This window comes from Poromitra crassiceps (assembly GCF_964638095.1).
Source record: "Poromitra crassiceps genome assembly, chromosome: 12".
NCBI classification, from domain to species: Eukaryota; Metazoa; Chordata; class Actinopteri; order Beryciformes; family Melamphaidae; genus Poromitra; species Poromitra crassiceps.
Window position 1 is genome coordinate 30,506,990 of NC_139632.1, and position 15,493 is coordinate 30,522,482.

At 44.7% G+C, this 15,493-nt stretch overlaps 1 protein-coding gene across 1 annotated transcript in view; it reads right to left on the reverse strand.

Annotated features, from left to right (window-relative positions):
• The window catches only part of LOC310786145 (adhesion G protein-coupled receptor D2), a gene marked incomplete at its 5' end in the record, with an annotated part of 161,082 nt that overhangs the window by 145,571 nt on the left and 18 nt on the right, over window positions 1-15,493 (reverse strand). Inside the window, 9 exons of the mRNA XM_083647318.1 lie at window positions 1,343-1,454; window positions 1,951-2,059; window positions 2,809-2,934; window positions 4,345-4,456; window positions 7,238-7,525; window positions 9,637-9,710; window positions 10,747-10,941; window positions 13,251-13,892; window positions 14,276-14,503. Of these exons, the coding sequence (XP_083503444.1) occupies window positions 1,343-1,454; window positions 1,951-2,059; window positions 2,809-2,934; window positions 4,345-4,456; window positions 7,238-7,525; window positions 9,637-9,710; window positions 10,747-10,941; window positions 13,251-13,892; window positions 14,276-14,503 (1,886 nt within the window). The remainder of the gene's footprint in view (window positions 1-1,342; window positions 1,455-1,950; window positions 2,060-2,808; window positions 2,935-4,344; window positions 4,457-7,237; window positions 7,526-9,636; window positions 9,711-10,746; window positions 10,942-13,250; window positions 13,893-14,275; window positions 14,504-15,493) is intronic.

Consider the following 15,493-nt stretch of genomic DNA (forward strand, 5'->3'; position numbering starts at 1 on the left):
AATGATCTCGCCCTGAGCAGATTTAAAATTTTAAATCTGCAAATTGGGTTTCTTGATCAATTAACAATATCAAATAAGGTATGCTTGTTTTTTCCCCCAACCAATAATTTAACCAGGAATGATTGAGTGATCGTCCATGTTTTATTTCTGCACTGCACTGCTTCATGCTCATACAGTTCCACATGTTCACACCTGGAAGCTGCCCAGAATAAACTCTTTTTTTCCAACTGCTGTACACTGAGCTGCTCTACTGGAACAGTTAGGAATGAAGTGCCTTGCTCAACGACACATTTCCATCGACTGCAATTTCCCACTATTGACCTTATTCTAAATACAACTATTTTGATTCAAGTGTTTACATGAGTCGCTTAGTAGAATATCCCATTAATACTCCTGTTTACATGCTAGAGCATAGTCAGATTAATGACTGAAGACCCATGCCCACATGACATCCCTACATCCTATGTCGGAGTTTCCCTCCTGAATTTAAACTCAAACCCTTTTCTACCTTGGTACATAGATGTTGGGACTTCTTTTTACCAGATGGCCATCATCTTTTCTTCTGTCAAGTTGTGCAACACTCACTGGAAGGTAGAGTATGCGTCGTCAAGCAGTTGGACTGCCGTACGTGTCACAAAATGCTGCAAAAACTCCGATAGGACGTCATAGTGCGATTAAAGTGTTTACATGTCTACAATGCACTTCAATAATGTGACTAAGATCAGAATACTCCACGTCTTGATCCGACTATTGCTTACTATGACCTTATTCGGATTAAGGTAATCAGAAAATACTGTTTACATGGCAATGCCTTATTGTCAGGATTATCAGGTTAATATCGGAATATTGCAGTCCATGTAAACATAGTCACTGACAGCTGCTGTTGAGGGAGGGAAGAGTGTTTCTCAATGTCTCCTGACTCAAGGAAAATTCTTGGGACAAGTTAAGTTGCATTGTAAACAAGTGAACTCATCTCTCCCCAGTGGCAGATTTATTTGGAGAAAAATATGATTTAAAAACTCAACACTGGATTAAATGGGTTATGAAGATGGACATTTTGTGGCGTGTAGGAAATCCTTCCTAACTCCCAAATCACACAACACACTGCTTGGGTTGGACCCCACCCATACATTATGTAGCAGGACAGGCATGGAGAGAGAGAGTGGACTGTACCATGTGTGAGGAGCAGGGGGAGAGCTGCTATTAGACTGGAAAAATTGTGGACATTTTATCTGAAAAGCTTTTGATGTCCATCTAGTTTTTTGTTTTTCTATAACCAGTTTTAGTGACTCTACCCATACATGTGTATAATGTAGCGGCTTGGAGTGAGAGTGGACTGTACCACGTGGGAGGAGGAGAGGGTGAAGTGGACGGCCACAGGGATGCTCTGGGCCCGGGAGGCGTCTCGCACGCTTGCTGAGATGACAGCAGAGGACAAGTGACCTGGGACAACACTGGAAAGACAGATAAGGGTTACTGCCATTTACACCTGACATGTAAGTTACAAGTTACAAGTCATAAACTGTAGATTCCCTGCCTACCAACATGAGGGTCGCAGGTTCGCACCCCCGTGTTACCTCCGGCTTGGTCGGGCGTCCATACAGGCACGATTGGCTGGTGTCTGCGGGTAGGAAGCCGGATTGGGGGTATGTGTCCTGGTCGCTGCACTAGCGGCTCCTCTGGTCGGTCGGGGGGCCTGGTCGGGGTGGAAGGGAACTGGTGGGAATAGTGTGACACTCCCATGTGCTACGCCCTGCCAGTGAAGCTCCTCGTCAGGTGAAACGAAGCGGCTGGCATGTGTCGGCTGTGCATGTGTCGGAGGAAACATGATGCTAGTCTACGGCTCTCCCGAGATCAGCAGAGGGTGGAGCAGCGACCAGGGCAGCAGGGGAAAATTGGCCAAGTACAATTGGGGAGAAAATGGGGAAAAATAATAATCTATATATGAACCTGTTCCTTTCCTCCTGGTGCGTTTTGAGCGGATGCTCCTGTGCTGCTCCCGACTGGATCTCACTCAGATGGCTGTAGTAGGCATGAATGAACATCACCTCCTCAAACCCTGATTGGAAAAAATGGAGGAGCAACTTTGAGTTCAGCTTTAACTTTAACTTACATCTCAACTTCGTACTGTATGTCCATATATTTTGAAAAGTGTACATCATTCATATTTTCTTTTATCTTATTGTATCTTATTTTTGATTACTTCTTATTGATGGTCACTTTAGCATTTTGCACGATTGTAATCCATTTGTTCACTTTGATTACTTGTTACATTGTTGTGGCTAGCTGCAATTTCAAAAATTACATAGCTAGCATTACCTGCTTCTCACATTTTCTGATGCCAACCTTTAAAGTTTGAATGAGCACATTTTGTCCACTTTCACATTCGTACAGTTACACACATTCACACCTGTTGCCTGCCCAGTATAACCAAAGGGGCAACCTTCAGTTCTGAATAATTAAGCCAATGTAGAAGTGCCTTAAATCTACATTCTTTCTAATGGCCTGCAGGGGGTGACTCCAGCAAAAAGAAGACCCTACTTCTCACTTGATTTCTTACCGTTACAGTAAACACTTTCTTAATTAGTAGAATGTCTCAATCGCTAGTAGTCTTCTTCAATACAGCATGACGTTCCTTTTGTAAATTATGGCCCAAACTCGAGTAAAATGGGAGATGCCACGGTAGCTGCGTCCAGATTTTTACGGCATATGGTACAAAACAATGCGTAGTCTGTGTGTGTGTGTGTGTGTGTGTGCACGCACGTGTGTGTATGTGTGTGTGTGTGTGTGTGTCCGTGCGTGTCCTACCCAGCTTGTGTATCCTGCGTAGCTCTGTGTCGGGGATGAGCAGCTCTTCCTGGCTGCCGAGCGCAGACGGCCTGAAGACCCGACTGGTGCTCCGTTCAGACAGCCGCTGCCACTCCATGCTCACATCTGACCACACAGACAGCAGAGGACACACTGAGGCTCACATCTGACCACACAGACAGCAGAGGACACACTGAGGCTCACATCTGACCACACAGACAGCAGAGGACACACTGAGACTCACATCTGACCACACAGACAGCAGAGGACACACTGAGGCTCACATCTGACCACACAGACAGCAGAGGACACACTGAGGCTCACATCTGCCCACACACAGACAGCAGAGGACACACTGAGGCTCACATCTGACCACACACAGACAGCAGAGGACACACTGAGGCTCACATCTGACCACACACAGACAGCAGAGGACACACTGAGGCTCACATCTGACCACACACAGACAGCAGAGGACACACTGAGGCTCACATCTGCCCTAGGGCCATGAGATCCGCAAAATAAATAAAAACTGACGGAATCATGGAATTTAGTAATAAAAATTGAATCAACTGTAAAACATGGAATATAGTAGAATTTTCCATAATTTGTCTGAAATTGATAAAAAAAAATAGGCCTAATTATCAAAATCTAAAGTAACCCTAATTATTATAGTAACCTAAATGGTTTCATAATTGTAAAATATGCCTAGAGAAATAATTCTGTTTTGGATTGGGGTGTTTTGAGACGGGTGGATCTTGCGTGGGACCCTTACATCAGCTCACAGCTTGGTTTTCACTTTGAGTGTGGAAGAGCTGTCTGAAAGAGCCAAGACATCAAAAAAAAAAAATCCTAACCCCTAAATTAAAATTAAAATGGGAAAAACTGAATTGGGGAAAAAATAAAACGGAATTTGTGAAAAAAATAAAATGGATTTCATATGGTCCTACATCTGACCACAGACAGCAGAGAACATACATGCAACTTCTACTAAGCATAATGTTCACCCTGATGCCCAAAGACCAAGAAGTGACAGTAACATGACCAAGGATCGAGTCAGCAATAACTAAAAGGTACTCATTCACAGAGATTACCTCTGTTATATAATATAATATTATACTATAACTTTACTATTATAACTTACAATAAACATTTAGACCGAGTGATGTCATTAACTTATCTCTAATATTATCAATAGCCTACGTAAAGGCCTAGTCTTCGCTCATATTAATATCTGTTTCGTGTGCATAAAGCCAAGTTCTCGGTTTAATTTAGTAAGCACTTTGAGTCCATCCAAATATCCAAAAGTATGCTAAAAAACAATTTTCACTAAATGTATTTATTTTGCAATTACATTCACCCTACATCCTGCTGACATGTTGAAAGTATGGTCCTACTGAGAGTGGAGTAGTCATACATGTCAGATGTTCTAATCAAGTATTGAGTTCTTCAATAAACAGACACAAAAAGTGAATCTATCAGCTAAGCTGTGTAAAGATGGTAAAAATAACGACAAGGAGACAGAGGACTCATTACCGATGTTCTTGGTGGAGAGAGTGAAGCCTCTTCCCTCAGCTGACAGGACGTCTGCTAGAGCCTCAGTCAGCTGGTCTATGCTCTTCACTACAGTGAACGGTCCCACGCTGACCTGAGCAACACACACACGCGTCTCACACACACACACACACACACACACACACACACACACACACACACACACACACACACACACACACACACACACACACACACACACGTGTTCAATGCATCTTCTAGTCAGACTTTCTGTATGAATCTTACTTTACCTGTTATAATGTATATATTCTTATGCAACAGACTGGTCTAACTGGAGAATCCAAGGCTAATCTGAGACTTAAAACAGTCTTCAACTAACAACTGGCCCATTCACTTTTCAAAAAAAAACTGTATCCTTATTTTCAGCTAACTCCTTTTCAGTTCACTTTATTAAAGAGAAAGTCTTTCCCATATCTATCAGGCTTTTTAGAAGAGGTCATGGTCAGCTGGCTTCAATACCAATATCATCAACCTGAATCATGTTGTGAAATTCAGAGCCAATTGTTATGGTACAATAGAAATATTTTAATTAAGGATACACCTATGTTTATTGAATCAATGTTTGAAAAAGGAATATTATTTTTGAATGATCTTTTGAATAGTGGGGGTGAAATCATGTTGTATGACGATTTCACAGTAGTATATGGTAACGCTTGTGACTCCTTTACATATACGGTAATCAACTTTTTGCAGCTATACCTCAGACCTGGAAAAGGAAGCTCCTATTAAATAAAAAACAAATGGTATGCTGCCCTGACATAAAGGATACAACATGGATAAATAAGAAAAAAATAAATAAGAAAATGTATCGGTTTCATATGTATCTTAAAAAAATATGTGCAGCACCAGTAGCCATTCAGTCAAAATGGGAGAATATGTTGGACATGTGTATCCCATGGGACAAAGCCTTTTCTTGTATTTACACAACTACTTTTGATGTATCCATTAGAATTTTACAATTAAAATTAATCTATAGGTACTTGCCTACGAAAAAGATGCTTAAAAAATGGAGCATCCAACAGTGTGACTTGTGTAGATTTTGTGAGGAGGAAGAGGAGAGTGATGTACATTTATTTTGGTATTGTCCGGAAGTTGCATTATTTTGGATTAAAATTGAAGAATGGATTTCTGTTTACAGCACACATTTCTATAGCTGTCCTCTAACTATAATGTTTGGGGATTTAAGGGATGATGAAGAAGGAAAAGATCTAAATAATATTGTAATTATGATGGGGAAAACATATATATTTAAAGCTATGAAAAGATACCAACTAGATATTGAACGTTTCAAAACATTTCTAAAATTTCAGTGGATTCTTGAAAGGGATATTAATAGAAATAAAAAACAGAATTTAATTTATGAACGTGGGTGGGAAACTTTGAGTCGGGGTGAGGGTTGGAGCTAAATGGACATAGGCTGAGGAAATGTTTTTGTATTCTTTTTTGTTTTATTTTTTTGGATTTAAATTTTTGTTTACTGTAATGTATCCTTTTCTGCTGTATAAGCAATGACTATTTTCTTGGTATGTATGTATGTATGTATGTTTTTGTCCTTTGTCTTTTTTCCCTTTCATGTGTCTGAGCTGTTTGTTTTTGTTCATGTGTTGTTTGAAAATGAAAAATGTATAAAAAAATAAATAAATAAAAAACTGGCCCAAAGTCATGTTGTGGGCTTTGGCAATGGAAATGTTGTCCCCCCAGTGTTCAGTGAGAAATGTCAACAAGCTGTGTTAGTGAGGTAAACTGAAGTTTAACCACAGACACAGGGATCACTAACAGAAGTCAACAACAACTTTTCTGATCCTGGATTATTTGTCGCAGACTTTTATTTTCAGCCCTGGGAGCCAGGTCGGGTCTTTTCATCTCTATTCAGCAAGTATGGACGGCCGACCAAGCAGGAGGCAACACGGGGGCTCGAACCTGCGACCATGTTGGTAAGCAGGGAATTTAACGGTGCACTACCTGGACTGCACTACCAACCCGCTCGCTCGCTCACACACACACACACACACACACACACACACACACACACACACACACACACACACACACACACACACACACACACACACACACACTGTGTTCGGAATAGTTCACTCATTCACTATTCCCCATGTAGTGTTTATCATATACTACAGTAGTGAACTATATGGGGAACGATCAAACGAGTTTACGAGTTTCGGACACTAGCTCACTCCTCTTTTCCTTTGGTAAACATGACAGCATTGCATTGTGGTAGCTATGGTAGAAATTGTATGGTACATTCTCTGTTCACTAGAAACTGCTCTGCATTGTGGGTATTTTACAGTGGACTATATAGTGAATCAAATTAACAGTTGAGAATTCGGACACTAGTACAAAATCACCAGCACACTATAAAGTCTACTATTTCTGTAATATTAGGGACCGGTTTTGAACAGGGCATGCAGCCTCTCCTCTCTCCCCAGAAGGTTTTCATAGTCTGATTCCAACTCCGCTCAGCTATGCTCCTCCACTCAGGTGAGCTCCATCATTAGCTAACGAATGGAGCTCTCCATTCATTTTGACCACTAATTAGCAATTTTCCACCTTTTATTCAGCCGTAAATTCAAAAATCCGGCTCCGTTAGGTCACCCGCAGGCAGGCGTGCTCTTTACACTTCCTGAAAGATTCAGTGCGATCACATAGCTGTCCCCAAACACAATTTGCTCACTCAGAGAGCATTCTTACTATTGTCCATGCTCCTGTGTGAAGTTTCACAACCTCTCAATTAACTTCTAGTAGCTATAAAAAGACAGTATAGGAGAAACAACAAGCACACACAAACACACAGAGGCACGCACGGACGCACTCACACACACACCGCCCCCCTCACCCCGTCCTCCGTCAGGCCGATCCACTGTGCAGCCGTGTGCGGCTCCAGCATCAGACTGGCCAGCTTCAGGTAGCTGGTGGCGATGGACAGCATGGCCTCCGTGGCACCCGGCCCAGCCTCCCCCGGCCCCAGGCTCAGCTCCGTCAGCTGGGACAGGAAGAGCACATCACTGGAGGTCAGCAGGTCTGGAGCTCCAGCCTCCACCATCTGCAGGGCGGCCCTGGACAGCTGCTGCAGGGATGACAGGTCTCTGACCAGGGAGGAGTTCACGCTCAACTTCTCCATCAGCTGGGGGAGAGGAGAAGATGAGTAGGATAGATTCAGATTTTTTGCTTGTTTAGTTCCAAGTTTGTTTATTTCTATAGCATGTTATCACATGCATAGGACCATATGAAATTTGTGTTCTTTTTGTTTTTCCATTTTAATTTTAATTTAGGGGTTAGGATCAATATTCTTTTAATTATTATTATTACTTGGTTCTCTCAGATAGCTTCTTCGACATGTTTAGTGAAAACAAAGTTGTGAGGTAACGTAAAGGTCCCACCCAAGACCAACAGCCCAATCGAAAATGCAATCATTTCTCTAGGTCTATTTTACAATTGTAAAATCATTTACTACAATAATTAGGTCTCATTTTGATTTTGATAATTAGGCCTACTTTAATCAATTTCAGCCAAATTATGGAAAATTCTGCAATATTCCATGTTTTTCAGTTGATTCCATTTTTAATACCAAATTCCACGATTCTGTCAGTTTTTTCTGTTTTGTGGAAATGATATGGCCCTACATATATCAAGGGGCAACCTCTGATTCTGAAAATTGAAGCCAATGCGGAAGTGCCTTAAACCTGCATTCTTTTGGATGGCCTGCAGAGGGCAACTCCACTGGCTCTAAAAAGAAGTCTGATTGAAAAAATGACCCTACTTGATTCATGACCTCAGTGAACACTTTCCTAATGAGTTTATGGTCTCAATCGCTAGTTTCAAGTCTTCTTCAATACAGCACAGTGGCTACGTCCATACCGGTATTATTATATGGTCTATCTCTATGGCATATGAAAGGACTTTACAGAGAATAAGCCTAACTAGACTTAACTGATCAACCAATCAACCATAGAACAGAATGATCTAGGTCCTAGATAGGGCAAAGTAAACATTGGGATAAAGCACAAGACACACAAAAGGAGATTTTAGCAAGACACCCTAACAGCCTACCTATCCTACTTAGGGGCCCTTTACACGAGGATAGTTTCTGAAAGAAACGACACAATAGCGTTTCCTTCACACCTTTTCCTTCACACCTTCTCCCTGTTTACATGACCGCTGTTGAATTTTTAAAACGCCGTAATGTACATGCCAGGTCGCTAGGTGGCCGTGTGATCACCTTATTCTTTGCCCATACAAGGACGCTTACTGCATGACGTAATTTTGCTTTAAACGCGGAAGTAGAGTACACTTTCCGCAGTCATTTAGACTTGGCAAAAACCTTTATTCAAGCTATAAAAAAAAACCAAACTGTTAAAGTTTGAATATTTGTCGGGTGAGAATGTAACATATATGTGACCAGTTTATCAGAATAACGCCTATTGGAAATCTTTAACGAGCAGCGAGGACCGGGAGCGCTGACTGATCTGTCACCTTACTGTAGGCTACTGGCAGTGAGAAAACACTGTCGACGTGCTTTTGTAACTAACGTTAAATGCCGACCGGGTACAGCCATCGGCTCCTCGCAGCAGTAACGTTATGAACATGTAACTGAAGTTGGCCGCAGTGTAGCTTAATTCTGAGTGTTGCCAAACTTCATTCATACTGACGTTTTATTTGGTTGCCAACTCGCGCACGACTATGGCGTAATCGCAGTTTCTGAAATGTGCCGTTCCAAAGCGATTACATGGAGCCCTCAGCGGGGAGCGTCTCAAAGAATTCCACTCTGGATGGTGGTTTTAAAATGTGTCGTTTCCTAAGCGCGAATTCGCCGTCGCCGTCTTAACGGGAGGCACTAACGATACAATAATTCCCCGTTTCCATAGGAAACCGTCCTCGTGTAAAGTGCCCCTTAGCCTAACCTGCCAGCTCCACCCCCCCTTACTCATCAGAAGTATTTGCATGCATAACACATTTGTTGAGACAACATGTGATGATCAACAACAGAAGAAATCAATCCACAAGCTATTAATGCTAGGCTGTGAAAAATGCTACCTTATCTGTAAAGGGGAGACTCGTGGGTATCCATTGGACCAATTTTCATTCAGATAAATTGAGCTGAGAGGTCAAGGAACCCCTTTGAAATAGTTTCCCTCGCCCAAATTGAACCTACGTTTGGAGCATTATTTCACCCCCTTCCCGACAGGGAAGTGATGATTGTGATGAGGGTTGAACTGTCTGGACTGTCACACTCACAGTTTTGACCAGAGGATTCTTGTTCAGTCTGGTGAAGAACGTCGTCTTGGGGAAGCCGAGGACCTCCACCCCTTCTGCAGTCAGAGATGGAGAGAAATGACATATAAAACCTCCTGTCATATTTTCACTTGACTTAAAGGGTGCATGTGCCTAAGCTGAATAGGATTGCATATTAAATAGGAAAAACGATGATTGTGTTTTTTTTCTCTCAGAGGAAAAGGTGCTGCAGACAGCTTCTTCAACAAGGTCGTGCAGCTTAGAAATCAAGTTGCAAGTGTCTTTAATGTATTCACAGGGAGCAACCACTAAACATTGGCGCATCATTACCCAACATCCCATAATTTCCAGTACAATTCTTTATCTAAATGAAAAACAAATAATGTAGGAGGAGAATCTTTACTGTGCATTTATTCAATTTGTTTGGACTTTTCTCCCATTTTTTCCACAATTGGACTTGGCCAATTCCCCCTGCTGTGCCAGTCATTGCTCCACCCCCTCTGCTGATCTGGGGACAGTTGTAGACTAGCACATGCTTCATCTGACACATGAGGAGCGAGGAGTTTCACCGGCAGGACGTAGCGTGTGGGAGGATTACGCTATTCCCCCCCAGTTCTCCTCCCCCCTCCGAACAGGCGCCCCAACCGACCAGAGGAGGCACAGCTGTCCAACTGAAAATAAGTCTCGTTAGAGATGAGAGATTTCCCTCTGGCAGCAGCGATATGGGTAGATGAGAAACATCTGAGGACTGGTATTCCTCAACTTCTTCCTCTGCCAACACTTCATTAAAGAAATAACATGAAAGATTCATTTTAAATGTTCTATGTTAGCGCTGGGCCAAACCACAACCCTCCATATCTCATGGATTTTGTTACCACATGAATACTGAATGCAATGAGTGTAATTTGTTAAGAGAAGCACCCTCCAAAAATTTACGATTTTGTTTTTATATTCATAAAATGGGGATGAATAGAAGGGTTGCATTACTGGTGCAATGCTTTATTGGAATACTGGGGCATTCGGTGTGCTCTTTGATATATTTCATTTTGATTTATCAAATCAAATTCAATCAGTCTGCTTGTCTGTGCACTTCCTAATTACTCATACATGTACCTTTCTCAAACTGACAGACGGCCTCTCTGGATGAGTCGCACTTGTCCAGGCCCAGACTGCCACTGATGGGGTCAAAGGTGGCACAGTCCTGGGTCTGAGGCGCGTGGATCACCTCCAGGGAGAAGTTGAGATTGGGCAGAGGGCTGGAGTCCAGCAGGGAGTGCAGCGAGGGGTCCACTAACACACTGCGGTTACCTGGCAGAGGACAGGGTGAGGGGGTCGTGTTAGTGGTGAAAGCTTGAAAATGAGAGAGGAAGTTCAACACATTCAGACTGTACACATTTCATCTGCGGTGACGTTGTTTTGATTAGCGTCGCGTTCCAGAGATGCTGAGAAGTCGGAAATTCTGATTTTCCACTACGAAAAATACAGTGGAACGCACTTTCAAGTGGGAATTAAGATGGAATTCCAAGTATTGAACTCGGCCAAGATTTCTCAACTCTGAGATTTTCCGAGATGCAAGGTTACATAGCAGCGAGAGGTAACTGGTGGAATAATTTTTGCTTCACATGCCCCAGGGCAGAAATATGGAGAAAAAGGTGGCATTCTAAATGGCCATTCAACACCTGTGACATCACTTGTTGCTTCAGACTGGCCGCTCGCTGCACTGCGGACAGCCCGCCCCGGCTGACAGTCGTCTTCCAGTATGACTGTCTGAAGTACAGATCAATCTCTAAACTGTCATGTAAAAAACAGAGAGAGGCGCACCATCTGGTCTGCATACATGTATAGTGTGTTACTACAGCATCAGCGGGAGGGGAGGGAGGAGGGGCTTGGACTCATTGCTCACTGGGGACCGCGATGTGAGGAAGGGAGAAGGGGAGAAGTTTGTTTTGAAGGGTGGGATGTAGAGTGACGCCAGCCTCAAAACATTTACAACAACCATTTAGCAGCCCCGGCATGTGCCAGCTACAACTTGGCCACCGGCTCCCCTATTCATGTGGGAAAGAGAGAGAGGAAGGGGGGGGGTTTCTCTTCTCTTCAATGTTATGAAACTTCCAGTAGTGCTTGGTGAAGAGGAAAGGACTGTGTGTGTGTGTGTGTGTGTGTGTGTGTGTGTGTGTGTGTGTGTGTGTGTGTGCGTGTGTGCGTGTGTGTGTGTGTGTGTGTGCGTGTGTGTGTGTGTGTGTGTGTGTGTGCGTGCGTGCGTGCGTGTTTGTCCTTTGCATATCTCGAGAACCGTTCGACATCACGCTTGCGGGTGTCTTGCTGGGGACCAGAGGACACAGGGTAGTCCAGACTGCTATAGAGCTCCCACAACATGCAGGGTAGTCCAGACTGCTATAGAGCTCCCACAACATGCAGGGTAGTCCACAGGACTGCTATAGAGCTCCCACTAAATACAGGGTAGTCCAGACTGCTATAGAGCTCCCACAACATGCAGGGTAGTCCAGACTGCTATAGAGCTCCCACAACGTGCAGGGTAGTCCAGACTGCTATAGTGCTCCCACAACATGCACAGGCTAGTCCAGACTGCTATAGAGCTCCCACAACATGCAGGGTAGTCCAGACTGCTATAGAGCTCCCACAACGTGCACAGGGTAGTCCAGACTGCTATAGAGCTCCCACAACATGCAGGGTAGTCCAGACTGCTATAGAGCTCCCACAACATGCAGGGTAGTCCAGACTGCTATAGAGCTCCCACAATATGCAGGGTAGTCCAGACTGCTATAGAGCTCCCACAATATGCAGGGTAGTCCAGACTGCTATAGAGCTCCCACAACATGCAGAGTAGTCCAATAGACTGCTATAGAGCTCCCACAACGTGCAGGGTAGTCCAATAGACTGCTATAGAGCTCCCACAACATGCAGAGTAGTCCAATAGACTGCTATAGTGCTCCCACAACATGCAGGGTAGTCCAATAGACTGCTATAGAACTCCCACAACATGCAGGGTAGTCCAGACTGCTATAGAACTCCCACAACATGCAGGGTAGTCCAGACTGCTATAGAGCTCCCACAACATGCAGGGTAGTCCAAACTGCTATAGAGTTCCCACGACATGCAGGGTAGTCCAGACTGCTATAGAACTCCCACAACATGCAGGGTAGTCCAGACTGCTATAGAACTCCCACAACATGCAGGGTAGTCCAGAATGCTATAGAGCTCCCACAACATGCAGGGTAGCCCAGATGCTATAGAGCTCCCACAACATATAGGGTAGTCCAGACTGCTATAGTGCTCCCACAACGTGCAGGGTAGTCCAGACTGCTATAGAGCTCCCACAACATGCAGGGTAGTCCAGTCTGCTATAGAGCTCCCACAACGTGCAGGGTAGTCCAGACTGCTATAGAGCTCCCACAACATGCAGGGTAGTCCAGACTGCTATAGAGCTCCCACAACATGCAGGGTAGTCCAGACTGCTATAGAGCTCCCACAACGTGCAGGGTAGTCCAATAGATTTGTTTTAGTTGCCTAAACTTAATTGTGGTAATGGGTCCTGAATGTGTTGGATAAACGGGCAGTCTCTCCCTCTGTCCTGCTGCCAGGCTGACGTACTGTACCTTGACACGGGCTGCCTATCCACAGCCTCTTGAGGGACGACTCTATCTCCAGCGCCGCATCTCTCCAGTGGAACACCAGCCCGGAGGAGACGGGCGAGCACTCCGTCTCCATGGCGTGGACCTCGCTGTCATTCAGCATCCGCTCCCAAATGTGCAGCTCCGTGACACTGCCCGAGAACGACTCGTCCTTCTTGAACGAGCCCCCGAAGGTGTCCTGCTCCTGCCCGATGATGAACAGCCCGTCGGGGCCGATGTTGTCGGCGCCGTGCAGCCCCTGGCCCCCGCCGACCGGGAGCCCGTCTGCGTGCAGCGCCCAGCGGCCGCCATTTTGGCTCCAGGAGACACAGACCGAGTGCCAGGAGCCGTCGTGCGAGAAGGCCTCTTGGTAAGGCCCGTGGGTGCCGTGGACCAACAGAGCCAGCTGCACGAGCCCGCTCTGGAGCAGGTTCGCTCGGAGCTGGAACTCATTAATGTATGACTGGATGGAATAAGAGAAGACGGTGGAAACTCCGAAGCAGCTCGGATCGAAGCGGACACGGGTGCAAACGGTCACCGAGCCCATGGAGGGGAACTTGTGCAGGAGGCGAGCGTTTTTCCTGTCCGAGCGCCCGGCGAACTCCAGCGTCAGACTGTCGAAGTGACCTGTTTTGGGGGTTTTTTCACCCCACACAAAGAAGAGAAACAGGCGTTATTATCATGAAGCCAAAAGAAACCTGGCGCTGCTCTGAAAAGAGATGGAACCTCATTATGAAATTTCACTTTGTGGTCCTCATTAATCTGTGAACACTTGGGAAACATTTACTCACTGGGCCTAAGAGGATTGTTTGGCAGCGTCGTCAGTCCCATTTTAGATTCTAATACCCATATTTTCATAAGCCGGTGAGTGGGCTGAAAGGCTTCTTGCACGAGAATCACAATGGGCCTACTGTCTGAGAAGAGCTGCTGATATATCAATAAAAACTGTCTGAGACGAGGTGCTGATATATCAATAAAAAGTGTCAGAAATGGCACGCTGAAGAACTCACCCTTCACATGGCTCAGGAATTTCCTGGCGATCCACACGGGCTGAGAGATGTTCAAGGACTTCAAGAAGCTGGTGAGCTCTCGGTTCTCTGAAGGGTTGGAGACGGTGGCCAGGTCCCCCGAGCGCTGGTGACACAGCCGGCCGGCGCTGTCCCACGCCAGTCTGTCCGGCACGTACTCATAGTAGGATTCGTCGTACGTAAACAGGGCTCTGCTTTCCAGCGTGAAGGCTGTCCAAAGACAGCAAAAAAGAGGAGGGATGAAATAGTGGAAAGGTCAGACTAAAGCGCTCTCCGCACGGCGCTAGTATTACCAGGGGAAATCTGGTGATTGATCATTTTTGACCCCAGGACCACAGAAATTGTATCCCGTTGAGAACTAACATGCCACTGATTTTCTTCATCATCATCTGGACAACATCTGGACTTTCATGCAATTGTTTTGCGCATCACTCTTTAGATTAGTTTCCATGGTTAATGATCACCTTTGGGAAATTAGATGGAAATCACAGAAGCGTAACTAATAGGATTCAGCAGAGGGGAAAGACAAATAAATCATAAGCACACAAATAAAATATAAACTAAGCAACAAAAAGGAGAGACAGAGGAAAAGAGTGCAGGAGCTGCCATGTCTGATTGTTAGAAAGATATGGGACTGCTTGAAAATGGTTTGACCAGTTTTGCTGTACTGTAGGTGGCTAGGCGCAGAGCAATGCATCTGTACTCCATGGATTATCCCAATCCCTCAGTAAAGTATCTTACTGTTCAGTTAACAGACTTAAATGACCATTGAACTTTGGCTAAATCAATTCACCGACCTCACCTGGTACTGTACTACAGCTGTCTACAGAGAAGATTCAATTTTGCAAGCCTGTTTACTGCACATTTGGCAGGTAATTAACTGATTGTCTGGATCCTCTTTTCCTATTCTAAAAATCATTTGGCTGGTTAAGATAATGAAAGCGGCAGGTGAAAACTGATATCTACCAACCACAAGGAAACTGCTCCCGTTTGCCTGCCCTTGGTCACAAGTCTAGGCTACGTTCGGAAGCAAAGCTTAGGGCACGAGTCCCAGTCACTCCCCAAAACGTCTGAACTCCAAACCGCTCTCGTTAGACTTCCAAACCAGCCATTTAAATAACAATTATAGAGACGTCCACTAATGCAAGAGGTAAGCCGCCTGCTCTGAGTCCTGAGGTTAACTTGAGTGCTCCTCACATG